At 47.5% G+C, this 26,798-nt stretch overlaps 1 protein-coding gene across 2 annotated transcripts; it reads left to right on the top strand.

Annotated features, from left to right (window-relative positions):
- Positions 1-2: 2 nt before the first annotated feature.
- On the top strand, positions 3-26,798 carry LOC136628253 (polyadenylate-binding protein 2). Of its 2 annotated transcripts, XM_066604004.1 has the most exons (9): positions 3-493; positions 2,084-2,509; positions 2,596-2,718; positions 17,100-17,214; positions 18,556-18,623; positions 18,935-19,041; positions 22,447-22,534; positions 25,817-25,965; positions 26,057-26,798. In XM_066604004.1, the coding sequence occupies exons 2-9, from the start codon at positions 2,093-2,095 to the stop codon at positions 26,094-26,096; spliced, it is 1,107 nt and encodes a 368-aa protein (XP_066460101.1). In that variant the 5' UTR covers positions 3-493; positions 2,084-2,092; the 3' UTR covers positions 26,097-26,798. The 2 variants fall into 2 exon arrangements, with proteins under 2 accessions (XP_066460101.1, XP_066460100.1); XM_066604003.1 differs by lacking the exons at positions 3-493; positions 2,084-2,509; positions 2,596-2,718 and adding an exon at positions 16,620-16,969.

Below are 26,798 nucleotides of genomic sequence, written 5' to 3'. Positions count from 1 at the left end.
TGCGGGCGCAGACGGGAGGAGAGGCGGCAGTCGGCATGCTGAGCACGGCTGCCTGTATTGTCACCCCATGTGCACAGGAAGCAACCGACGATCCCGGGACTCTACACAGGAGCCGCTCGCCCGGTCGGAGAACACATGCGGTGCCGCCGCCCGCCCGGACTTAGTGCGGGAATGAGCCCGGCTCCCCTGGCGGTGAAGACACGGCGGCGGCACTCCGGCCGCACACCGGGGACACAGCGCTCTGGATACGAGGGGTAGCAGCAGCCCGCCGCTCTAATCTAAACATTACGGTACGGCGGCATGCTCCTCTCCCGTGGGCCTGTCTGCTCGGTCCAATCAGTGAAGCTCCTGACGTCATCGGGCGTCGCCATGACACAACCGGAAGTGAATGCGACTGAAACCGAAAAGGGGAGAAGCAACGGACTGCTGTGGCAGCGAGCAGCATGAGAGTGTCGGTGACGGGCTACGGGGGGCCCCCAGCAGCACATGACTGGTGAGAGGCGGGGCTGAGAGCTGCAGGGGGCGGGGGTCCTCTCTGAGGGGCAGCTGTGTCCTTCTTCAGGTGTGAGGGCTGTTATGTCACGTGTCCGCTGCCGGCCCGCTGATAGGAGGCTTGTGGCAGCTGTCAGTCATCATAGTGGTGCCATCAGTGCCCAGCTGCCCTGTGTCACCGGGCCGCCGGGTGGCCATATAGTCGCCTAGTGGACCTGGCGGGCGCCCTCACACCGGCAGAGGCTGCTGAGGTTTACATGTGGGTTTTGCGCACGTAATACACCTACTAACCTCACGTGGAATACGTGTGCACGATGGCCAGCAAGAAGACGCTCACTACTCCTTCATCCTTCAGTAGCTGCGTGCCAAAAACTGAACAAGCAGCGTTCCGGGTAGATCCAAACGTTTAAACAGGCGGCCGTTCATTTATGGCCTTACTGTGAATGGAGGCGAGTGGGTACGATCCCCGGCCCACGGCGCCCCCTTCAGTCAGCCTCTTTCCTTAGCCGGCAGAGCAAAGTATGATTGTTCCCAGCAAGACCAACCCAGTAATCCTGTAGATGTGATGCCTTCATACTGGCTGCATAAAGTACACGATGTCACAGGAAGCGCCACGCGCGCCACCATTACTGAGGATTGTGATGCGGATCCACAAGCGGACGTCACCACTTCAGCTGGAAGGGTGAAATGTGCTGCGGATCTGTACCAAAATCTGCCCAAGACAGCCAGTGAATGCATCTAGAGACTATAATGGCATCCATGTAACCCTTTCCAATCCACTGACGTCTAAAGACATTCTGATTGAAGGCTGTACAGCGCCGATGTCAGAAGACGTCCGGCAGGGTATTCTTACTGTAGATTACTGGCCGCTCTGTTGTCAGGGGGCTTTCAGCAGGTCCTATACCGCAGTACTGGCTCTAGCCAGCAGATGGCGCCATTGTATAATAGCAAAAAGAGAGAGCCCCCTAGGAAACCCTGAATCCAAAATTGGATTGCACAGGGTTAATGGGTGTATCATGAGAAGCTCATGGTATATACAATTATTGCCCTTGGGCTACTATTAGAATATATAAAAGGAACATATACGTTTTTTGCTTTCTCTGGACTCCACAGGGTAGTATAGCGCCTGCTATGCTGTTCCACGTTCTTTTTTTTGTTTTATTTTAATGCAAAAGATAATAGGATTTTCTAATTTAAAAAAACACGTCACACGAAAATTTCAGGTTCGCGCTTTGCAATGCAATAAAACGGGCTCCATTGGGAAACCTGGGTGATGGCCGAAATAAACAGCAAAGCGCAGAAAAATGAAGCGGGCTGATTTTTTTTTTTTTTAAATATTTTCAAATCTCGCAACATTGCAGGAGTGAATGAAACCATTGAAAAGCTCGGGTTTCATAACTGCATCATCAGTCGCTCGCGCATTGTGCAAACATCGCACGACTCTATCGTCAGTGTGAAGGCAGCCTAACTATCAAAAATGCAGCAGCTACCCTGTCGATGATCCCCCAAGGCCCCCTCTAGATCCCTGATAGATATAGAATGATCCCTTGCCATTCTGTTTTTCATTGCTGTATGTCTGTGTTTCTTCTAGACAGCCTGGATGGCGCAGTCTGACCCAAGAACCCGCCCCCTGGTGGAAGACTTTGTACGGTATAAATTGTGCCAGCGAAGCCTAGCTCCAGAACCAAACCAACCCGCCTCCTGTCCTCTACATTCGGCCATGAGGGCTGCTGGAGATGAATTCGAGGACCGCTTCCGGCAGGCTTTCAGCGAAATCTCGGCACAGATACACGTGACCCCCGGCACGGCATACACACATTTTGCAGAGGTGGCAAGTGGCCTATTTCAAGGTGGTGTGAATTGGGGTCGTGTGGTAGCGTTCTTTGTGTTTGGCGCTGCACTATGTGCAGAGTGCGTCAACAAGGAGATGGCCCCTCTTCTACCACGGATTCAAGACTGGATGGTGACGTACATCGAGACCAACCTGAGGGACTGGATGCAGAGCAACGGTGGATGGGTGAGGCTTGCTCTAGTACCACAGAGAATGTTCTCCACCGTGCAGACAAAGATATTAATTTATTTTGCTTTTCTCTTCCTTTTTAGAATGGGTTCTTGACTCTCTATGGAGATGGGGCTATAGAAGAAGCACGAAGGCAACGTGAAGGGAACTGGGCTTCGCTGAAGACTGTACTGACCGGGGCGGTGGCTCTCGGGGCTCTTATGACAGTAGGAGCTCTGTTTGCCAGCAAGTGATGCCCAAAGGAACGGACAATAAATGTTTAATTGCAAACAATGTGCTTATCCATGCGCAACCAGCTGTGTGCCCGGAGCTGAACGGTGTCGTGCGTGAGGTTATGTGTCTCGATATATGTACATTAGGTATGTGAGCGGATGTGTAGTATTGCTGTGCATGTAACGGAGTATGTCTTTCTGTGTCTTTACACGGCATATCTGCTACCATCCATTTGGCGCATGCGAAGTAAATCTGTTGTGTGGAAGCAATGCTTGTATGTGTCTGTGATGCTTCGTGTATGGAAGAGCGACCTGTATTGCTCTGTATGCACTTGTGTCTGTGAGCAGTGCAGGTATTTATTGCTTCTTCTTGCTGCTGGTCATACACCTTAATGGAACTTGGGAGAACTTCTTCCTCTGCAGCAGATTCTTTCCTTGGTCAATTCTTTTGTGTCTTTTTTGTTATTGCAGTTAAAACTAGATCAACCGCTGGGGGGGGGGGGGGAGCTTTGTTGGTAAATAGGCTTCGTTGATTTTAAACCCCTCTGTATGAAAAATCTCATCATGCTCCATTTTCCTGCGGTTTCCGCATGGACAGCTTCCATTGAAGTCAATGGAAACCGTTTGACCCACGGCCCGTCTGCCATTGACATTACGGATGGGCCGCAAACCCGTGGGAAAAGCAGGAGTTTAAAAAAAGAAAAAAAAAAAAAATAATCTGTACTGTGCATGTCTGGTGTGGGCCATCCACAGTACAGAGGAAGCCGTGCGGATGCTGCTGCCTGCACTCACAGGTACAGTGTCACCCGCCGCGGTCACGGGCGGTATCCATGCATGCCGTGTGCATTCGGCCAAAGTGTATCACACTGGCTTCTTTTAGTTCTGATTATGCATTTTATAAGTCTGTTATTACCCATGTATTCTGTCTCCGCCTGATCATATCCCTTCTGACATGTCTTCATCAACCGTTACGTCGAAAGGCAGCTGAGAGGAAGAATTTCCCACCTAGTTCATTCTCACCGGGGGGACGGTGGCTTCCCCGTCTGCAGAACACTATTAAAGAAAAACGTGGAGTAAATGTTATCCATGCATTAAAGGTTCCTTAGCCACAACCGTTTGCTTATTGTTTAGTCACTACATGCTGCCTCTTGCTGAAATGGTGAAAGTGCAGATGGGCTATAGAGTTGTGTATCATGGACCCCCAAACAGGTTGTTACTTGCAGCTGTATACAGCTCCCGCGCAAATCTATGCAGTATTATCGGCAGAAGAATGAAATCTCCTTTGTGGTACTAGGGCAATCCTGAAAACATAACCTAATGGGGACCTAGACTAAATTAAACAATATGTAGTGGTGCTTTAAGGCTGGGTTCCCACGGGTCGTATTCTCAGCGGAAATCTTGTTGGTTTGCCGCCGCGAAAAACCATGAGATTTTTGCCAGGAAAGCGCAGCTTCAAAACCTGCGGCACATAGTCGCAGGTTTTGGAGCAGCTTGGCCGCATGCTTTTCCGTTGCGGCCGACACTCCCATAGAGGAGAGCGCAGCCGCAATGGAAAAAAAAAATTGACCTGCTGCGTCCGGGGAATCCGTGACGGATTGGCTGCCCTGTGTGGACGAGACTTTTGACAAATCTCATCCACATGGCTGGCTAACATCGGGCTGAGCGGCCGCAGGCAGAATTGCCGCAGTGAAATCCCGGACGGAATTTCCGCGGCAAATCCGCCCTGTGTGAACCCAGCCTTGGGGTGCTTTTACCCAATGTATATTCTGTGGGCTTTGTGCAGCGAATACATGGTATTCCGGCATCTAAATGGTGTTTGTTTGCTGCGAATTTCAACTTTTTTCATTTCAAAGGTTGAAATCTGCAGCATAAATTGACGTACTGCAGATTTGGAATTTGCAGTAGATCCCATGCAGAAGTTTTCCACTTCTCATGGACCTTTCATCGCACTCGTGTGCCCATCCCACGCCGTGCGGTGTATTTTACTGTCCCATTGAAAACAAAGGGTGATCCGTTTTTTAAAATTAAATTATATTTACACTTAAGTAGAGGAATGGGTTCCTCATTTTATTTCGGCAGTTTTAATATATAATATGTATGGTTTTAGATTACGGGGAGCATACGGCGACTGTTTTGGTTGGCGGCGGCTTATTTATTTTTTATTATATATATATATTTTTTTTTTTTATTTTATTCTGTTATTTTGTTTTACTTATGTAATTATTTTTTTACCATCTATGTCCCCCATGACGTCATATAAGACCTCTGGAGGACATTCACATGTTTGTTTGTTTTTTTAATTGGACACTTCTTCATTGTAGCTGCAGCATCCATAGGAGCCCCAGTTACAGGCAAAAACATCCCTTGTAGTGACAATAGTCACTGGCGGAGCTGATCAGGGTGTGCTAGGATCTGCAGCTCTGCTGTAACAGGGGATCCCAGTGGTCATGTGACTGCCGGCTCGTGTAGTGGAGGTTATACTTTCACGCCAGCTGGAAAAGATAATCCTGGAACTATCTTTCGGGCTGGAATACTTTGGCTGCTGCATGGGCTCCTATCGGAGACAATGACAGCTGCTGGAAAAGGGAGACTGCTTTTTTTTTTTTAAACTTTTTTTTTTTTTCCTTTCCTTTTAGTCCCCAGAGGGAATAACAACTTGCAATGCTGTGATCGCGCCTGCAGTATGATGTAATTCCATAGCAGTATGTCATACTGCGATCCGACACACAGTCTATCAAGCCACCCCACAGGGTGCAACATTCTGCGACAAAATATCTGGGGCCTCTCAGAAGGCCCTCGCCTGCCATAACACCCACATGGCTCCCTGCACTCTCCTCGCAGGGGGCCGTACGGGACCTCCCGGGCTTAAAATTCCGCTGTCCGAATTGACAGCAGCATTTAAAGGGTTAACAGCTCCGATCAGCTGAGCGGAGCTGTTGCTGCCAGATGTCGGCTGTAAGAAACGGCCAGCGCCCACGTTGTATGAAGAGAGATCGCCCCGTGATCTCTCTTCATACATAGACCGCCGATACAGGCCATCAAAAGGCGTATGGGTTGTCATTAAGGAGTTAAAGTAACGTGGCCACAGCAATTTTGACATAAAACATTATTAGGCCCAATGTCCACGAGCGGATTTGATTTATTAAATCTGTGCGGATCTCTCGCGCGGGAGATCAGCAGCTGTGTCCGCCCATAGGAAACAATGGAGAGTCTGCAACTGAATTAAACCCAGTGAATTTTATTCTAAGGTCCTTTTTGGATGCCCCACATGGATCTAAAATCGCAGCATGCTCCATTTTATCGCTGATGTGTTTCCATTCATCGCTATGGAGATGAGAACGAACAATCTGCGATCAACCGCAAGCCATTAAAATCATTTTTAAGATGACCCGCAGTGCATCTGCAGTGGATATCCGCATTGAAATCAGCGCGGGCCGTGGACATTGGGCCTCAGAGTACCTGCACTTTCAGCAGACTGTGCAGAATAAGCTGCTGTGCACATACATGAGTAGCTATATATCTGGCCATTATATGGCTTGTATATGCAGTTTTTTCTCTAGTTTTCCCCTCTGCAGGCTCTATACCTACTTATCGGGTATTATTTATTGTTAAAGTGCCATTAATTTCAATGCACTGTACATAAGAAAAGGGGTTTACAGTGCTTACAGTTCAAAACAAACAGTAGACATGACTAAAGCCCCATATACACTGAAAGATGAGTGTTTAAAAATTGCTCAAACGACAGTTTTGAGCGATCATTTTTGCATAACTCCAAATAGCTAATTAGCTACTTGAAGAGTTAAATGTAGGCAGAGCAGGATACCGCTGCGATAGCTCTGAGAATAGCAGCTGTTTTGTATATGCAAACAGCTGCTTTGTTCTCAGAGCTTTCAGCTGGTGTCCCACTGAGAACTGCCAGCGGGATACCAGCTGAAAGAATACTATCAGCGCCGCCCACTGAAAAAATCATCGTGCGGTGCTGATAAGTCATTGGTGATTTCTAGCTTGCTAGAAATTGGCAATGAACGAACAGTGCACGATGGCAGAGCGTTTAGACACAATGATTATCGCTCAAAAGATAGCTTTTGAGTGAATTCTGAGCGATAATCGTTGTGTCTAAATGGGCCTTAAAGGAGATGTCTCGAGGAAGCAGTGAATTTTTTTTTTTGCCCAGTCCCCCCCATTAAGTACACATTACTAAGCCCCCCTGTAAATGACATTTCTAGCTGGTTCGTACTTACCGTTCCAGCAACTTATAAAAGTTTCCCCAAGATGGCCGCCGGCTCTTTTCCCGTCGCTCGCTGCAGCCCGACGTGCGCGCTCCCGAGACGCTGCCAGCTGTGTCTCCATGGCAACCAGACGCCCCGCAGCCGCCGACCGGACCCACCGCAGCCGCCGACCAGTCACCCACCGCCAGGCAGCAGGTAACCGGCGCAGCCCCCCCCATCACAGCGGCAGCCCCCCCGGCGCAGCGACAGCCCCCCCCCGGCCCAGCGCTAGTTCCCCTGACCTAGCGACAGCCCCCCCCCCCCCGGCCCAGCGCTAGTTCCCCCGGCCCAGCGACAGCCCCCCCCGGCCCAGCGCTAGTTCCCCCGGCCTAGCGACAGCCCCCCCCCATCGCAGCGGCAGCCCCCCCCCCCCCCCCCCCCCCCGGCGCAGCCCGGCGCAGCGGCAGCCCCCCCGGCCCATCACTTACCAGGACAGCTGGACGGCGGGACGGCTGGGCGGCTTCTCCGGACAGCTCGGCAGCTCTGCACCTTCCTCTAACAGAGGAAGGTACAGAATGGCCGCTCCAGCGCGCTCCCGAGCAGTGACAGCTCGTCTGCGCATGCGCAGAAGAGCTGTAGCGGGGAGCACACTGAAGCGGCTCGTGCTGAATGGAGAAGACCGGACTGCGCAAGCGCGTCTAAAAAAGCAAGCTGCCGGCGAATTTAGACGGAACCATGGAGACGAGGACGCTAGCAACGGAGCAGGTAAGTGGAATAACTTCTGTATGGCTCATATTTAATGCACGATGTATATTACAAAGTGCATTAATATGGCCATACGGAAGTGTATAACCCCACTTTGTTTCGCGAGACCACCCCTTTAAGTAAGTGACCAATTTGTACAGTGTGAGAGAAGACCCTCTATCGCTCATTAGCACATCCTCATTACAGCATCATGAAGGACAGTGTACAGCAGTACTGAGTAGATGTGATTTCGGTAGGTTTGAGACCGTAAACACTATTAGCTACAGAAACATGTCTGCCTCTCTGCTTCTGTCTCTCTCCTGCACCTTTCCTCTCCATAGACTTCTATGGGCAGCATAAGACATGAGCAAGCAAAAATCATCTCACACTTCTTGTAGTTGGTTTTGGTGCTCATACTACAGATAGACTTCGCATGACAACAGGCAGTGGACAGCAAATTAGAAAGAAGTGAGACTCCTAGTGGCCAGCCTTTTTAAATGATTTTTTTTTCAGCACAAAAACTTCATATCAGGGCACCTTCACACTGCCGAGAAAATTGTGCGAATGACTGAAAACGCATGATTATGAAACCAATCATTTTCAAGGGTTTCGTTCTCTTTTGCAATGTTTTCACTCCTGGGATGCTGCGTGGAAAAAAAAATCGCAGCATCTCCTTTCTTTTTGCGATATCACCATTGTCTTCAATTTGAGCAGCGGTGGCCCCATTGAAAGCAATGGGGGGGAACATCGCGATCCCCTACCGCGGCTATGACAGCTGTGCCGGGGAATTCCTTTAGCCCTGTAGGGATGCAAAGCAGTTACATCCAGGGGTTTCCACATGTTATCAACGGAGCCGGCAGCAGCCCCACTGAAAACAATGGGAGAACATCGCGATGTCCTGCTGCCGCGGGGAAGAAGGGAACCCCTGCAGTGATGCGAGGCTGATTCCATGTGAAAACACCTCACATCCAGGGGGTTTCCCGAAGGATTGCGAGGGCATTATTGGAATCACAGTCTAATATCGCCCTCGCCAGTGTGCAGGAGCCCTCAGGGAAAGAAAACAACTTGCACTTTTACTATTTATTACATAAGCACAAGTTTATTCAAATTGCAGTACTTGTTTACCAACAATCCGCAGTGAGTAGAGATGAGCGAGCGTGCTCGTTTAAGCCTGCTACTCGAGCAAGTAGCATTCTTTTCGAGTAACTGTGTACTCGCCAGAGCAGCATGCGGCGGGGGGAGAGATCTCTCTCTCCCCCTGCTGTCCCCCTGCATGCTGCTCCGGGGAGTACACAGTTACTCGAAAAGACTGCTACTCGCTCGAGCAGCAGGCTTAAACGAGCACGCTCGCTCATCTCTAGCAGTGAGTGAACTCTAGGGGCATTATGCCTGATACCTCTATGAATGGCTGTGATGCCAGGCAGTATCGTCTATAACCACGGGGTCAGACGGTCTTGTAGTAGTTTATAAAGGGCCGTCTACAACATGCTCTTTCCAATCTGATGCAATGAGCACTACTACACCTGCAATATGGTGCCCCAGATGAGACTCACCACCTTGTTGCAGCCATGGTACTTCTGTGCCTAAGGGTGCATTAACATGGGCGACAGATAGATCAGTCTGAGAAACTTGGACCAATATCGTACTTGCAAATCCACAACTTTTACGTGAGTGCGATGTGTTTTGCGAGAAAATCGGAATCGCATTCTGCACTTGCGGTTTTTGCATGTGTGAAAATCTCGCACTATTCTCTATGAGAGCACAAACGTACAGCACTCGCAGGAACTTGTATGTACACGTGAGCATGACGCTTTTTTGCTTCCCTAGGGAAGAATGGGCAATCCTTTAACTGAATCACTCAAACATAAGGCATTCTGCAATTTCTCTCTTGCATCGCTGGGAGAGAAAAATCGCACATGTAAACGCACCCATTAAAAACAATGAGCTCTTTTATGATTTTGGGCGTCTCGCAGTGCGGGAAAATCGCAGTGTAATGTACCCTAAAAAAGCTGCAAGCACAAATACCTCGTAACTAACGTATCTGAGAGGCACCATAATTAGCATATAGTGCTCGCCCTGTAGAATGTGTCATTCATGGAAGGCAATACCACCTACTGCATTGCTTTAGGCTAATTTCACATGGGGAAGTGTGAAATCGGGCTGTGAGACTTGGCTGATATCGCGCTCGCCAATGTGCGATGTCCCTGCGGCGTTTTTGTGTTGAAACCATCCATTACGCAGCACTATCAGCCACGCCGAAGGATCGGCAAGTGTTTCTCATTGTTTCCAATGGGAAACCTCGTATCGCACTAGCGCGCACCTTGACCGCCATGCCATGCTTCGCCAGCCCCATTAAAAACAATAAACAAGACGTTCCGAGGGAACGCCCAAAGATGGGTGATAGGGCTCATATCGTGCGAGATTTGCGCATATCGCAACCCAAATCTTGCACAATTTTTCTCGTCCGCGTGAGAGTGGCCTCATAAAGAAAGTTCTTTCTTAAAGGGATCTGTCTGGTGCTAGCTTTTCTTTAAGATGGTTTATGAAGTATTGCAAGTGATCCCCAGACATGATCCAGGGTCAAGTGCGGTGCTGCTTCTGGAAAAAAGCAAACCTGTTTTACTAATCTTGGATAAACCTTGCAAACGTAAATTCACGTGCCAGATTTGTTGCAGCAATTTATGTGCAAATTTCACTCCTCTGTATACGGCTTGTATGAATCGACGCACATGCTGCATAGAAAAACCTAATTCACATGTGTAGTACTGACTTTCATTCACAGAGTTTTCTGCAACAGATCTGATGAGTCATATTTTAGTTTAGGGGTAAATGTACACTGAAAGGAATTACTTCACAGAATTTCCACAGCAAGTCCGTAAAAATCCGCAGGGACAAATCCTCACCAAAACAAGCCGATCTGCTGTGGATTTATGACTGCAGATTTTCTTCCAGTTTCTAAAAAGTCAATGAATTAAAAATCCCCAATTGCAGATTTAAGTATGGTTTGCAAGTAGTTAACAACTATACATTTCATTGTAGTTTCTTGTGAATTTTGACACTGGGGAAAAGCCACAACAAATCTGAAACATAAATTGACGTGCTATGATTTTAAAATCCTCACCACGGGTCAATCTGCGCCTGGAGGCTTTCTGCAATGTGTAGGTGAGATTTGTTACAGTCTCTTTTACTTAACTGCTGCCATATTCCAATGCCAATTTTCTGTGCCCCAGTCTTCATACAAAGTCCACAGCAAATCCGTCTTGTGTACATTTACCACAGTACCTCGTTCACATGGCAGAAAATGATGCCAATTCCATGTGGAATCCAAGTCAAATCTGCAGCCTGTGCATTGGATTTGTAATCCAGGCTGGGGGAAAAACAATGGCGTGTCGCTTCCTGATACAGAATCTGTACTGGGATATTGACAAGGATCTTTGACCTTGTATATATCTTGTGTTACATGCGCTCATCATATTTCCAAGTAGGCTTGCCACAGTTTGTTGCCCGCTGTGGCTCGCCATCTCTTACCGACCATCCCTTATGCCTCCCTTACACAGACATTTTTTCTGTGACTAGCGCAGCGCTTTCAGCATCGCGGTATAACGCTGCCATTGTTTTCAATGGTACCGATCAGAGAGCCGCTCAATCGCAGCGCTTTTCAGCACCGTGATTTTCTAACGGTGTCTGTTCTGTTTTTAGGTGTTCAATGATGAAGAGTGCTAGAAGCATCATCGTTGATGCAGCATCGCTGCGGCCGAAAACAAAACTAAAACGCGTTGCGAACCGCAACGCAAGTGTGAGGGAGGCCTTATCCATTAATTAGGTGAACAGCGCAGACATTGACTTTGAATAGTCTATCTGTTGCTTCCTGGATGTCCCCGAAGGGGACTGTGATTCCACTACAGCAGCCTATTATACTGAGTGTATGTTCCTTAGTCTTTAGCACTTAGTATTTAATAGAAATGTAATAAAGGTTATATATTAGGGATCTATTCTGTGACCGTATACCCGACCCCGCGGCCTCAGTGACTCTTCTGTTTTTATAAGCAGCATTTTTTCCACCCCTGCCTAAATGTTTGCATAGAACTTTGTGTAATGAAATTTGAGTCTGTAAAACTGCCTGAGGTCCCGTATAGCAGCCATAAGCGTAGATTTCTAAAATTAACCCTTTAAGGATGCAGCCCTTCTTCCATTTTCAGTTTTTCCTCCCCAGTTTAAAAAACAAAAAAAAAACAAACCATAACTCCTCTATTTATCCATAAACATAGGTATCTACGGTCTTGTTTTTTGCGGGGCGAGTTATATTTTTTCATAGTACTATTTTATATGATACATTAAAGGTTTTTTTGTGGAAATTACTACTGAAGACCTGTCCTCAGGATAGATTATCAATAGTTGATCCACTGGGGTTCGTCACTCGGGACCTCGATTTCAATGAGAGCCGTGCTGGCCACTACACAGAGATCAGCGTGGAGGCTTCCACTGCTTCAGCTCCGACCTCTGTGTATTTGCGGTACTGACAGCATGCGCCCGCTCAGCTGATCGGTTGGGGTCCCGATCGACGGACCACTGCCGATCAACTATTGATGACCTATCTTGATGATGGGTCAAGCGTAGTAATTTCCACGGAAAACCGCTTTTAATGTACTGGAAAATGTTTAAAAATTTCTAAGTGGAGCAAACTGGGGAAAAAAATTTAATTCCGCCAGCTTTGGGGAAGTTCTTGTTTTTATGGCGTACAAACTGCAGCAAAAATGGCGTGATAACTTTATTCTATGGGTCAGTATGATTATGACAGTACCAAATTTTTATAGTTTTTTTTTTCTTTTATTTTGCTGTACTACTTTAAGAAATATATATATATCTTTGAAAAACATAAATTTTTTTTCTGCCACCATCTTCTGACTGCGATAACGTTTTTATTTGTCTGTTAACACACCGTAGTTGTGTGAGGGCTTGTTTTTTTGCACGACGTCTTGTAGTTTCTATAGTGCATTTTGGGGTACATACCACTTTTTGATTGTTTTTTTTATTACATTTTTTCTTGGAGGCGGGGTGAACAAAAAAGTGCAATTCTTGGTGTGTGTTTTTTTGGGTTTTTTTCTGGATGACATTCACCGCGCAGGATAAATAATGTGTCACTTTGATAGATTGGACATTTCTACAGATGCAGCGATGCCAATTTTTTTTTTTTTTTTATGTTTTTTTTTATTAGACATATGGAAAAATGTTTTTTCAAACTTTTTTAAATAACTTTTTGAAACTCATTTTTACAATTTGGGATTGTTTGATCACTCCTGCAATATAATGTAATACTATAGTATTACATTATACTGTGATCAGACAGGCAGACAAGCCACACCAAAGGAATAGCTTGAAAGACAATTAGCCAGGGCAGTGCTGTGGGCCTTCATAAGGCTCCAGTCCTTACTGGATATCCACGATATGGAGAGCGCCTATGGAACTTCCGCAGGAGGAATACATCCCGGATCAGCAGAGAGAGAAGACTATCAGAAAAAAAGAAGTTCCCGCGCTCCGATTTATATACAAGAGTACCAAAAGAATATTATATTTTGGGGGATTCAATGTCCAAGAAGCCCCCAGAAATCCCAGAAGTTATCACAGGTCTTGTAGATGGAGTCCAGGCTTACAGCTTTTGGACCTTGAACATCATTTTACTTGATACATAAAGAGAAAAAGGAGTTGCGACGCGTTTCGAAGGTAATGTCCTTCTTTATCAAGCATAATCTCAGCATTGAAAGCATTCAATGTATATTGTACAATTAGTTTAGTGAAGTGATTAAAGGGGAGGGGTTTAATTCACCCGCAAAAAAGCAGATGTTTTCCTACCATTAACGAGCGTTTTACTGTCACTTACGTCCCTGGAACACATGTTTTTTGCGCTCCAGCGGGTGGAAGTGTGGGTTGCGGGGCCAAATATGCTTGCGCTCCAAAGACTGGACGTGCTTGGACTTTCTTTGTGTTTAATTCAACAGACTAAGATTTATACTAAAGGCCCATTTACACTGGACGAATGTCGGGTAAACAAGCCCGACACTCGTCCCTGCATGTACTCGCTCCAGTGCTGCTACACAGGAGCGAGTATCGCTGGCTCGCTCACAAAGTAGCCAGGAAGGGCGGCTGGAGATTTCTCACTTTGCTCTCCCCCGCTCCTCTCCATTCTCTTAACACAGCGGCCATTAAGTACTGAACAGCTGCTGCTTACACTGAATGATCATCGTTCAAGCTGCATAACATCCTGAAGGATGATCGTTCAGTGTAAACAGCAGCGGTTCAGTACTGAACGGCCGCTGTGTTAAGAGAATGGAGAGGGGCGGGGGATGGTGGGGAATGAAATCTCCTGCAGCCTCCCCGCCCCACCCTCCTGCTGGTCGCTCTGTCAGAGAGCCAGCAATGCTTGCTCCTGTGCAGGAGCAGTGGAGCGAGTACACACAGCGACGAGTGTTGGGCATCGTTTGCCCGACATTCCTCCAGTGTAAATGGGCCTTTTTTATCGGTACTGGATTTAAAATTTCCACTTCCAAAAGAATTAAATGAATATGGGTGAACGCCCACGGACGGATTTCAACCGCGTTTCCCGCGGCAGAAAACGCATGTGAATTCCGCAGCTATTCGGTTCTATTGAACCTAATAGCTTTCTGCCTGCCAATGCTCACATGCGGATTTCCGCAGCAGGATATAAATCGCGTCATGTTCTGTTTGCCGCGGATTTACGCTGCGGGAGGTCTCCATCAATATAACATTAATGGAGACCGCGGAATTCTGCGATCACCAGCAAGCACTTTTTTGGTCTTAATCGCGGTACTCCTGCGGTGTAAATCTGCGGGCGTATCCTGCGACGCTCGTGGGCGTGAGCCCGTATACTCCATTACAAATAGAAGTGATACTATGTGGTTTCTCTTCAATAACAAGACAAGGTCGATGTAAACAATGGGGGGGCGGGTTGTGGTGAGACTGAAACGATGTCCACATTAATCCCACTAATCCGGGTGGCTTGTAAAGGCAATAATGGTTAGTCACATGTCCAGGTCCGCAGCAGTCAGGAAGGACAGAGTACCTGTAGGGCTGAATGCACACAGCCGGGTCGGATCGCGCAGCGTAATCTGACCGGGTGCCCGGCCGGAGACCCCTGCGGACCTGTCCGGATTCTTCATAATCTGTATTGTGGATGTACCGGCCGGCGCGCAGTACAGATTAGGCCGCGCCGTCACTAGGCAATGACGCGGATTCCGCAGCCCGTCCGCAGTGATAGCGGCGGATCAGACGGCTTCCATTGACTTCAATGGAAAACGTCCATGCTGAAATAAAATATGCTACGATTTTCCCTTCACGAGTGGAAAATTACAGTTGATTCCCCCTCAGGGACATAGACATGATATTGAATAATCGCTTTTCCATGGGCAGTATCTGCTGCGGTATCCAGAGGCGGACGCCCGCTACGCATTCCGCAATGCAAATTTGCCCATGGGCGTTGGGCCTTAATCAATGTTAGGTGGTGGGACAAGCCCTTCAGTATTTCCTTTAGGCCGGTTTCACACAGGCGACAAAATCGTGCTCCATCAGCCTCACCATGAGCCCAAGATGACCGCTCCACCATAATTAGGGGCAACCGTATAACATGTGTGGTGTTGCTCCGGTAAACATGAGGCCGGCTTCACGCGGGCGCAAATCGTGCGCACAAAGAAACCCGCAGCCGCGGTCCCGCACACTGAAAAGGCTCGTTAGTCTAATTAGTTTCATGTTGTATTTCCTTGCGCAAATGTGCAGCACAGTAGGCATGTTACGTATGTTTTTGTGCAACGGAATTGCGCATGTAAAAAATACGCTCTTGTGAACGATCCCACTGGAATCCATGCGTTATGGGCTCTATTCTGCGTACTGTGGATGTGTCCTCGGGGGTCACGTGTGCGCCGTATTTTCACCTTGTATTATGCGTGTGTTGCATGGCCGCGTGATGCGTGGTGAATGGAGTCACTGATCCATGTACGTGTGTGTGACACTGAGTATCGATACGCGTGAGAAATAGACCGCAGCACGCTCTATGTCCCGGGGTGAGCCCTGCACACTTGTATAGGCAGCATATACACCGCTGTCCGTTCTCATAGTCATCCAGGCACCCTGCGCATGTCCGTGTGATGCGGGGTCATTCGCAGTGCGCTCGCCGCCATACGCAGCTGTACGCACACCCTGTCCGGGCTCCGTCACGTGCGCCCAGAACAGAGCCCACCGATTGCAACGGCTTCATTCCCATTTCTGTATTTTGCGCAGCATTTTGGTCATGCAAAAAAAAAAACTGCAGCGGACTCTACTTTTCCGCACCAAAGGCCCTCATAGAAGTCAGGAAGGGGGGGGGGGGGGGGAAGCGCAAAGTGATGTGTGATTCTGCTGCACGAACACATCTGCAACTAATTAACCATGCGCTGCATCGTTCGCCGCGTGCAGATGAGCAAGCCAGCACAAAAGTGCAGTAAAGGCAGAGACATGCGCAAAAAGTTTATTCTGCAAATACGCAGCGCGAGGCGTGTGCGCTGAGACGTATCCGCGCGGAGGGATAACATTCCCATCTGTATTTCATGCCCCGCCCCCATATCCCATCAGCGTCTGTGTGACTACATGGCGTGGGACGGCCCTGCTGGAAAACCCCTTGCACTAGCAGCAGAGTCAGCGGCCAGCCGGCTCCTCCACAGAGCCGTGCAGTCTCCACACGCGGCCCAGTACAGCGGCCCCGCCCTTCGCTCGCTACAGGCAGGGAGGTCGAGTCCTAACTGACGTGCCGAACAGCCAATCACAGCACACCGGATGGGCGGGACTCGCCCTGGCGCCTAACGAAACAAGGGGAAAAACCGTCCCTCTGGCCAATGGTCGGCCGCTCCCGCGTGACTGACAACAGGCTCCACCAATCAGCACTCTCACTCCGTTATAAGGGCCGCCTCTACGGTTGGGCGCACAATCTCTGTAAGATGGCGGCGGTGTCCTCGGCGGCGGCACTGCGTGGAGCGGACTACGAGAACGGTTTGCGTGCCGGCTCAGGCGGGGGAGGGGAGGATGCCGGCGACGACGAGCCCATAGGCAGAGGCGGCCTGGATCTGGACCTGGAGCTGTTGGGTCCCGGGAGGAGGATTCGGCGGATAGGGGGCAGAATAGCGTCAGGGAGGAGAGCTCGCGGGAGCACGGAGAGCGGAGGTGCCGGCGCACTGGAGGAGCTGGAGGAAGAGGAGATGGAGGAGGAGGAGCCCGGCGAGCTGGTGGGAGACCCGGCTATCGAGGACCCGGTGAGGCGCCCGCAGAGGCCTGGATGGGGGAGGGGTGGGGATGGAGGTGACGTCACTGCTGCTGCTCCTGTGATGACCTCACCGTGTGACGTCAGGGCTGTAGTGTGATGACTGCTCGTGTCTCCCGCAGGAGCTGGAGGCCATCAAGGCCCGCGTACGGGAGATGGAGGAGGAGGCCGTCAAGCTGAAGGAGCTGCAGAACGAGGTGGAGAAACAGATGAATATGAGCCCGCCGCCTGGCAACGGTAATACCGGCGTAGGCCAATGGCTTTTGGGGTGATACCGGCTTCGGAGATACGCTGTTACCTATAAACTGTGCGGCTGACCCCCACGGGATGGGGGGGAACTTACCGCTGTGCTGACTTACTGAACACGCCTGTACATGATTGGGCAGAGTGCTCTTGGATCACTCTGCCCGATCATGGAGGGAACGGTACAGCACAGGAAGGAGGCTGGACACTACGTCTTTCCTGTTATGGCCCGTGGGTGTGGTAGTGTAACGGCTCCTACAGGGGCCATTATTATGCAGATTCCCGCGCTGCCATGAGCATCTGAGCCATAATCCTCCCGTGTAACTGTGGGTCGGAGGAGAACGCTGCTCGCCCCTCTCAATGCTGCCAGCAATACCCATTCCTGTGGAGGAACACTCCTTGATGGGGCAAGGCTGGCCTCGCCTGCCCTACAGCTCATCCCGGGGCACCTGTAACCCAGAACTGCAGCGTCTGCCACTCAGCGGGTGGCTTGGAATTAGGCCTCCTTCACACGGGCACAAAGTGGCGCTGCTACATATCACATGTATGTGAAGCCCCTGCTCTCCTATGGGTTCCTTCACACAGGCGCCATTCTCCTTCTCTTCTGGTTGGGGACTCTTAACCGATCACAGCCAGCACTTTACAAACCAGTCATTCATCGAGTGCTGGTTGTGATTGGCTAAGTGTCAGCCAATCACAGCCAGCGCTTCCAGGAGGCGGGGACTTTTCAATCCCCGGCCAGAAGAGATAAAGAGGTGATACTTTTTTTTTTTTTTCCTGCCGCTATGCCATATTTTCAGGGTAGGGCTTATATTTCAGGCCCCCTGTAAATCCTTGCTTGGGGTGCTACAAAATCGCAGGATTACCGCAAGAAATCACACTGAGCAGCGATGCGATATGGCTGTGACTCTCGTGTGAAGGAGGCCTTAAAGAGGTTGTCTACTTGTAAGCCACAGGTTGCCGATAGTAGATCAATGGTGATCTGCCGCCTGTGATCCCAGATCAGTGCGCTCATGCACTCTGCTGACTTCTGGATTGCAACACTGCAATGTCTACATCCTGTAGAAGTCCTTCAAGGGGTATCCTGGGACTAAGGTAACTTTCTGTTGATGACAGACTGGGTCCCAGCACTCTGATCCCTGCTGATCATCTGATTCCAAGCACTGATGTTACTATGGTCAGTGCAGAAAGCGCTGACCATGGTGCAGTGGCCAGAGTTGGTACTGCAGGTGCGGCTCTTGTTGAATGTAGAGATGTAGTGTATAGTTTCCCTACGGCGCTGGCCGGGCTAGTAGTACATGCTTCAGAACATCCGTGTTTCTTGTTCCCCTGCAGCTGGTCCCGTCATCATGTCCATAGAGGAGAAGATGGAAGCAGACGCTCGGTCAATCTATGTAGGCAATGTAAGTGCTTTACCTGTATAACTCACTGGTGGGCTTCCGAGCGTATTGGACATATTTTCTGCCCGCTAACCCGTTCTTGCCACTCGCCTTCCACAGTTTAGGAAACTTTAAATCTGTGATGTCTAACAATGCCGCCTGTCTGACCCCACTCTGATGGAGTCATTGTACTTTGTCGGTTCTGAGGGGGTTTTCTGGGACTTGACTATTGCTGCCGTAACCTCTAGACTAGGCCATGAAGCAAGTCCTGGAGAACCTCCTGCGCAGCCAGGGGCCACACTTTAGTCACACAATATCCTTCTGTATCCCTGCAGGTTGATTATGGGGCGACAGCCGAGGAGCTTGAAGCACACTTCCATGGTTGTGGCTCTGTCAACAGGGTAACCATTCTATGTGACAAATTCACTGGTCACCCTAAAGGGTAAGTCCTCCGCCAGGCTTCAGGAGTGGTAATGTTTGCCCCGCGGGCTGTCTGGGAATTGGGGCTTAGCACTGCAGCATGGTTTATAGACAGTATATGGGTAGGGATCTCGTGGCTCCGGCCGACCTGCTCTGTAAGGAGGACTTCTGTTCCTGTCTATTTTGTAATAGAAGTCTTGAACTAACTTCAGCAAACGGAGTCCTGTAGAACGCTGTGACTTTCCGCTCTGTCATTAAATGGAATATTAGGGGAAGTCCTGGTCAACTTCCTCTATCAAAAGCCTATTTCGTGGCCACATAAGGGGCGTTCAGCAGTCAGAGCAATGGTGCCCACTGCAACTAATCAGGCGTTTCATACTTGAGCCTGAAAACTTTCCAAATTTTTAGGCTGTCTGTAGGAAGTGGGACTTGATTAGTTCAGAGTCCGGACTCAAGAACGTCCCACGCTGACACTATAGTATGAGGCTGCAACAAGAACAATATAGGGGTATTCGCATCTTGTATATCAATGTGATATGCCACCTCTTTAGGATTGATGGGGTTGGACTTCTGGGTTTTGAGCTGAGTCCCCTTCAGTTTTTCCCTGCACTACAGCGCTGCTACCGCCCACCATGCAGGAGAACGTAGCACGATCCCATTCACGTGAATGAGGCTAGTCGCTATTCCTTCTGTGGCTGCTTCCGACCGAATATTTAAAACTAAGAAGGTGGACTTAGTGCGACACCAGTGTTGTAGCCCCTTCTTAGGATCAACCGGGAGTCTGAGATCATGGGTTGCTATGGCAGCAGTGGGCCTTCTGAAAGGCCCCAGGGCTGCCATTGCAGATTGTCTATCAAGCCATGCCTGTGGAGTGGCTAGATTGCGGTATAATGTAATACTATGGCATTATACTGCAAGTTCTTGTCCCTTCTGGGGCCAAGGGGAAAAAATGTAAAAATTAGTCTTTTTTTTTTTTTTCAATCAGTACTGAAACTTTAAAGTAAGTTTGGAAAAATATGTCAATAGTAAAGTTACAGCAGCAGAAAATAATTTTTAAAAATTAAATGTTTGGAAAAAAGAATAGTACAGCAAAAAAACTATATAAATCTGGTGTCAGTAATCGTATTGACCCATAGAATAAATTTATGTTTATTTTTGTTGTAGTCTGTATGCCGTAGAAACAGCCACCCCTCTACCCAAAAATGGTGGAATCTTGTGTTTTTTTTCCACTCCACTTAGAATTCTTACGTTTTTCAGTACCTTATAGGATACATTATATAGTACCATTAAAAAATATAACTCATTCTGCAAAAAAACAAGTCCTCAGACCTCTAGGTCGATGGATAAATGTTAGGATTTGTTTTTAAAGGTGGAGAAAAAACTTAAAAGGAAGGGGGTGGGGCGGGGAGACTTAAGCCCCTTAACTATTGACCTGTCCACAGCTGTTTAAAGGGCCTGCGGGGCTTGGGCAAGCACTGCATCCTCTTTGCCCTGTAATGTCCTAAAAAGAGGTGACAAGTTTGAGTCTGGGGGTATAAGTGTTATAGTTTCTCTGGTGGCAGCACTGAAAGCCACCGCTCAATGCACTGAGTGACGCACTAAGTAGTCTGCCTGTGGTTTTAACTTCTCAAATTCTATTACTTAGTGACAAACCTGAGTGTACATGGTCCAAGTCTACACATCGGTTAGTTACTTAAAACCAGATACACTGTAACATGGCGTATTTGGAAAGATAGTTTGCAGAGTTCAGGATATTATCTTCATACCTGTGGAGGGCTTAATGGCACCTGGATGGGTTGAAAACCTCATTTGGTCCACCAATTGCTAAAATGCATTTTGCTTGTGGGTTGATCCACTCCAAATTCCCCGGATTTTGTAGTCTGCCTGTGTTAATTTTATAATGGTCTGCCTGCTGCTTAAAGGGGTTGTCCCGCGGCAGCAAGTGGGGTTATACACTTCTGTATGGCCATATTAATGCACTTTGTAATGTACATTGTGCATTAAATATTGGCCATACAGAAGTTATACACTTACCCCCTCCGGTGCTGGCGTCCCCGTCTCCATGGCGCCGACTAAAGCTGCCTTCTCCTTCCATTAGACGCGCTTGCGCTGTCCGGTCTTCTGTTCTGTTGAATGGGGCCACTCCGGCGTGCTCGCGCCGCACATGTCTTCTGCGCATGCGCAGACCAGCTCTCCGGCGCGAGCATGCCGGAGAAGCCCCATTCAACAGAGCAGAAGACCGGACAGCGCAAGCGCGTCTAATGGAAGGAGAAGGCAGCTTTAGTCGGCGCCATGGAGACGGGGACGCCAGCACCGGAGGGGTAAGTGTATAACTTCTGTATGGCTCATATTTAATGCACAATGTACATTACAAAGTGCATTAATATGGCCATGCAGAAGTGTATAACCCCACTTGCTGCTGTGGGACAACCCCTTTAATGCATTGAGTGGTGGCTTTCAGCACTCCCGACAGGGGAGGTAAGAATGCTTGCATCTTCAGACTCAGTGGGTTGCCTACTTGCAGCTGCTTAGCTTATAAGGCTAAAACTAGGCGACAGTCTCTTTAACATTGTCTATATCACATGGTTAATGCTGTAAATTATAAATACCAAAAAACAAATGTGAAAACTTTTTTGAGAGGCAGCAATTGGGAGGGGGGGGGGGGGAAGCTGTAATCCCTTATATATGCCAAAAATTACTTCTTGGAAAAACTAGAACTCCTCTTGAAAAGTGTCATACAGCTAAATTTATGAAACACAAGGATTTACTGGTTCTTGATGCTAAAATTAGTGATGTCACTAAGGAGTTAAAAAAGGCACTTAAGGCCCAATGTCCACGGGCGGGTTTAATTTGCAGAATCCACGTGAAAGATCTGCAAATCAAGCCACCCTTAAGGAAACATGGGTGTCCTCAAATGAAGTGAAGCATGCAGATTTGGTTTGCAGACCTTTTGGTCCGGCAAACAAATCACAGCATGCTCCATTTTAGTTCGGATTCCACATGGATGGTGAGTCAATGGAAGCCGTCTAATCCGTGGCCCGTCTGCAACTGAATTGCGGATGGGCCGTGGATTCCACGAGAAAGCAGGAGTTTAAAAACAAAACTCCTGCTACGTATGTGCAGCTGCGCCTGGCACTTCCACACACCTCCATAGTGAAGTATATAAAAGACCCGCAGTGTTCTTGGCCGTGTCCTGTCAGATTCTGCTGCGGGCTCCTGCATGTGAAATCTGATCCGCCTGTGGAGATGAGGCCTAAGGCAACAAAGTTCTGCGCCAACGGAAAGTAGTGATCTGGTTTGCTAAGTGGGATTTTCTATTATGTGGACGGCTGGGTGCGTCACTTAAAGGGAAGGAGTAGGCAGTAAATGACCGCATTATGCATCAGGTTTGTCTGTTAAACCTATTATCTATGTTCTGTTTCTGCAGGTTTGCCTACATTGAATTCTCAGATAAAGAATCAGTCCGGACATCCATGGCATTAGACGAGTCTTTGTTTAGAGGTCGACAGATAAAAGTAAGCTTATTCAATTGCATTAACACTATGAGGGACGAGGAGATATGTGATATGTGCCCTCTATCAACTGAATGACCTATGAGAAACAGGGAAAATGCATAGGTTTGTTTTGGTTTTTTTTTCCTGTTTCGTATCCATTCAGTCAGTAGAAGGGTATATGTGTCACAGATCTCCTTGTCCCTCTTGGATGGGTTTTCTGGGAAGTGGAAAAACACAAACAGTTTGCGTCCAGCAGTGCAGACGCTGAAATGGGTCATATGGTATAATCGCTCGTGTTTGTGATATTACTGCAGGGGTCTGCCAGAATGGCTGCTTTCAATAACTGTCGCCCCCTTCTGTCTTCATTGGCTGTGACAGGAAAAGGTAGCTGGCTTAGTTATTGAAATAAACCAGCCTGCACCCTCCGGTGATGTCAGACATTGAGGTTTTTACTATATGACTTGATGTTGGAACGAGGCAAAAGTGATGTTGGCACTGCTGAAGCGAACTGGATCAGGTGCAACTCCCCTCCAGAGATTCCTTTTTAGGGCTCATTCCCACGAGCGTGATTTCACCGCGTATTATGTACATGACGTACATGCGTGTAATACGTGGTGAATGAACTCAGTGAAAGTTCATTGATCCATTCACATTGGCGCATACGCATTGCATGTAAAATGTGTGTTTAAAAAAAAAGTGGCATGTTTCATTTTGCCACGTACAGCTCTTATCTAAACAGTCACTCTGCACATGACAAGCGTGCGTGAGATACGCTGTCATCCGCAGTACGCAATCGCTGTCACACGCTGCAATAGCCGGCTGTTATAGCGGTAAAATACTGCTCGATCCATGCAGCGTTTTACGCTTACAGCCATAGGATTGAGGCCTAAGTCAGTGACTTCACTGGATTCTACACAGTACTGGGTACAGTGGCTACATTGCTGCTAAACGTTTGGGTAGCAGGTGTGGGGGTCCTGGGCATCTCATTCACTGGTCAGTCTCTGTTCGAGGACCTGTAGTATAACCTTTGCAACCCTAAGGGCATCCATGGCAGATTGTACACAAAATCTGCAGCATTTTCTAGTGGCTCCAACATGGATGAAATGTAAGCAAATCTCATCCAGAAATAAATGCGCTGATCGATGGTGCAGAATGACATGCTGTAGACTTCACCATTTAGTGCTGTTTTTGCAGCTGAGTATTTTCATCAATTTGCTGTTGAAGCCCACCGCATGGGAACGGCCCCTTAGAGTAGCTCTCCAGGGGGTAAGCACATACACATTTTGATGATATTGCGGTTTGTTGGATGGTGGTCAGCCGCAGGCATGGGGAGATTTACAGGAAGGGCATGGAGTCCTTTTTATTGGCAGTAGTATTTCTTGTGGTTTTTGGTGGAATACTTTTTGCATTTGAGAAATGTTTCCACAGCCAGTCTGTAATTTTCGGCCTGAGCTCAGCCAGGAACTTGGCCATGTTTAGAAGCAGCTTAGATATTTTTTGCCAAGTGAATTTATCTGCAGCGATGAAACAAATGCTGTATTTATAGAGGGATGGAAGTGTCGCTGTGAGTCAGTCTGCACTAGTTCTGGTCAGTAAGCATGTTCTCCTGTAGGACGAATAAGGCATATATTGCGCCAGTATCTGGCTGCCTTGGGAATGATGGTGAAATTCTATAGCTTGTGAAGACGGTCCCAGTAACGGGTCTCCAGGGACATCTCAGCGTAATGTTCTTTACCAGTGGGAATCCTCTATTAACGGAACGGTTGCAGGTCTTGCTTTCCATCCCTTTCTAGTCCTTTAATGCTCTACTTCAACTCAGAACAGCACTTTGTCAACAAGTATGCAGGTGGCGCACATCGGGGGAGCCTTGACTACCACCGGGTTCTTCAGTTGAAGGACAGCAGTCAAATTTTCAATGTAATCCAAGTAGTAATATTTCTTGTCCACCTCAGAGCACCTGTACAAGGTAACTGCAATAGTCAGACTGACTGTAAGCCCCTCAAAGCTGATGTGGTGATAGTGCCTAATGGCCATTCAGTGCACCACATCGGCTTACAGTCATAGCTGGAAACATTACCGTTACCTTGTACTGTGGTGCTCTGAGGCTGGAAAGAAAAAAATACATTGAAGATGGCTATCCTTCAGCTCAAGGACCCATCTAGTCTTGTGGTATACCTGCCAGTCTTGTGTGTTCATTGGTTTCTCTTGTACTTTCAAAAACTTTTTCCCCCATTCACATTTATACAAGGGCTTGTATTTTGGGGGCAGAGTTGTATTTTATGATTTACTGGGAACTTTTTTTTTTTTTTTTTAAATTTCTAAGTGAGGTGAAATGAAAAAGCAATTGTGCCATTTCAAGGGGCTGCTTTTACGACTCACCTGGTGCTGTAATATGTTATATTGACATTCTGTGTCAGGACGATTACAGCAATACCAAATTTATAGTTTGTTTTTTTTTATCTACTACATTAGAAATTATTTTTCTTCTTAGATTTTTTTAAATCACCTATTCAGGCATTCATAACTAGCTTTCTGACAATGGATTGACTTGTTTTTTGTGGGGTGAGCTGTAGTTTCTATTGGCATCTTTTCGGGGTATGTGTGAATTATGATCACTTTTTATTTAAACTTTCTTTAATATTGAGTGACCAAAAAGTGCAGTTCTGGCATTGTATATATTGTATATAGTATATTTTCTGACTGCCTTCGCTGTAAGGGGATGGCATCGGACCTCTGGACGTGTGACAATGCTGCATAGGTTTGTTTTTCAATTTTCAGTTTAAAAATTAGGGGGAGGGATTTAAATTTTTTTTTTTTGTACTTAAAAATTCTTTAACCTTTTCCTTTTTATTTTAGTATTCACAGGGGACTTGTGCTCGCAATAATTTATTGCTTATACAATACTATAGTGCCCCTTCCCAGCTCACCACAGTGACCTCTAGTGGTCAGGATTACAGAAACAGCTGAACTGGATGTTCTACTGGTTTTAGAACTGCTTCTCTTAGGTGGGGAGTTGTTGAATCAATGTAGAACAGCCAGTTAAGCCATTTCTATAATTCTCGCCACATGGTGAATGGTCGGGTATTGTGATCTCAGTCATATTTATCTGGTGGGTTTACCCATTTAGTAAATTGCCAAACTTGTCAGTCCAGGTAATTTGCTTCATGCTTAGAGGGATTTTAGCATGACCATAAAAACTTTAGCATCAGCTGTGCCAGTCATAAAATAAAATTATGCTTCCCTATATGGTCATGATAAAACCCCTTAAATTTGGATGTGTATTAAGTATTCTGTTTTTTCTAGGTGGTTCCCAAAAGGACTAACAGACCTGGTATTAGTACGACAGACAGAGGATATCCACGGGCAAGATACAGGGCTAGAGCATCGTCTTACAGCTCCCGTTCCAGGTTCTACAGCGGCTACACAGCAAGGCCCAGAGGACGCGTGTACAGGTCTGGGGCAGGGCGGAAGTAATGGTGGCTCTACAGTCAGGTGGGAGTATATTCTGATGGGCCTTGCTTACACTATGCTTATCTCTTTCAGGGGACGGGCTCGAGTGACGTCATGGTATTCTCCTTACTAAAAATATATCTTTAGGAAGACCTGAAAGGCAAAAACACAAAAAAAAAATGGAAAAAAAGAAGACTGGAGTGCATTTTAAGAGAATTAATAAGATGAGGCCCCCTGTGGGCCATCCCTTTCTCATTCGCTCCCCTGCCCAATGTATAGGCTTCAAACACTGTCTCAAGATGGGTTTGGTAGGCCAGATTCCTGAAGCTTAATGTGTCTTGGGGAATATAGGTGATTGCAGTCCTTATTCTCAGTGTGTTGAGTGTATGACTTGTCCCCTGGGTTACACAAGGGTCTGATTTGTTCCATGTTGGGGGGGAGGGGGGACTTAATGGGGTTTTAGCAAATGTACACACTGAATGGTTCCCAGTGTAATATTAGATATGGGGAGGGAGGGTGATGTTTGCTAAACATCCTGCTGTTTTCTTTTTCTTTCTTTTTTTTTGCGTGTTTTTATCTTTGCAGGTTTCTTTCTATGGGAGAAGCTTGTTTCCCGGAGAGACTCAGCTGCCCCCCTCACAACAGCCTTTTCTTTAGATTTATTCTAGCTCAGATTCCTGCAAACTGTTGAAGAAACAAGCTGGGCATCTTTTGTTTTAGAATGTTTTTTTTTTTTTTTTTGTTTTGTTCATTTTTGAGTTTTGTTTTTTTCTTTTTTTATATTTAGTGGCAGGCAGGGAAAAGGAAAAAAATAAAAAAAAGTGGTAAAAATGGA

Source organism: Eleutherodactylus coqui, chromosome 5, assembly GCF_035609145.1.
Source record: "Eleutherodactylus coqui strain aEleCoq1 chromosome 5, aEleCoq1.hap1, whole genome shotgun sequence".
Taxonomy (NCBI): domain Eukaryota; kingdom Metazoa; phylum Chordata; class Amphibia; order Anura; family Eleutherodactylidae; genus Eleutherodactylus; species Eleutherodactylus coqui.
This window is presented reverse-complemented; position numbering and strand designations above follow the sequence as displayed.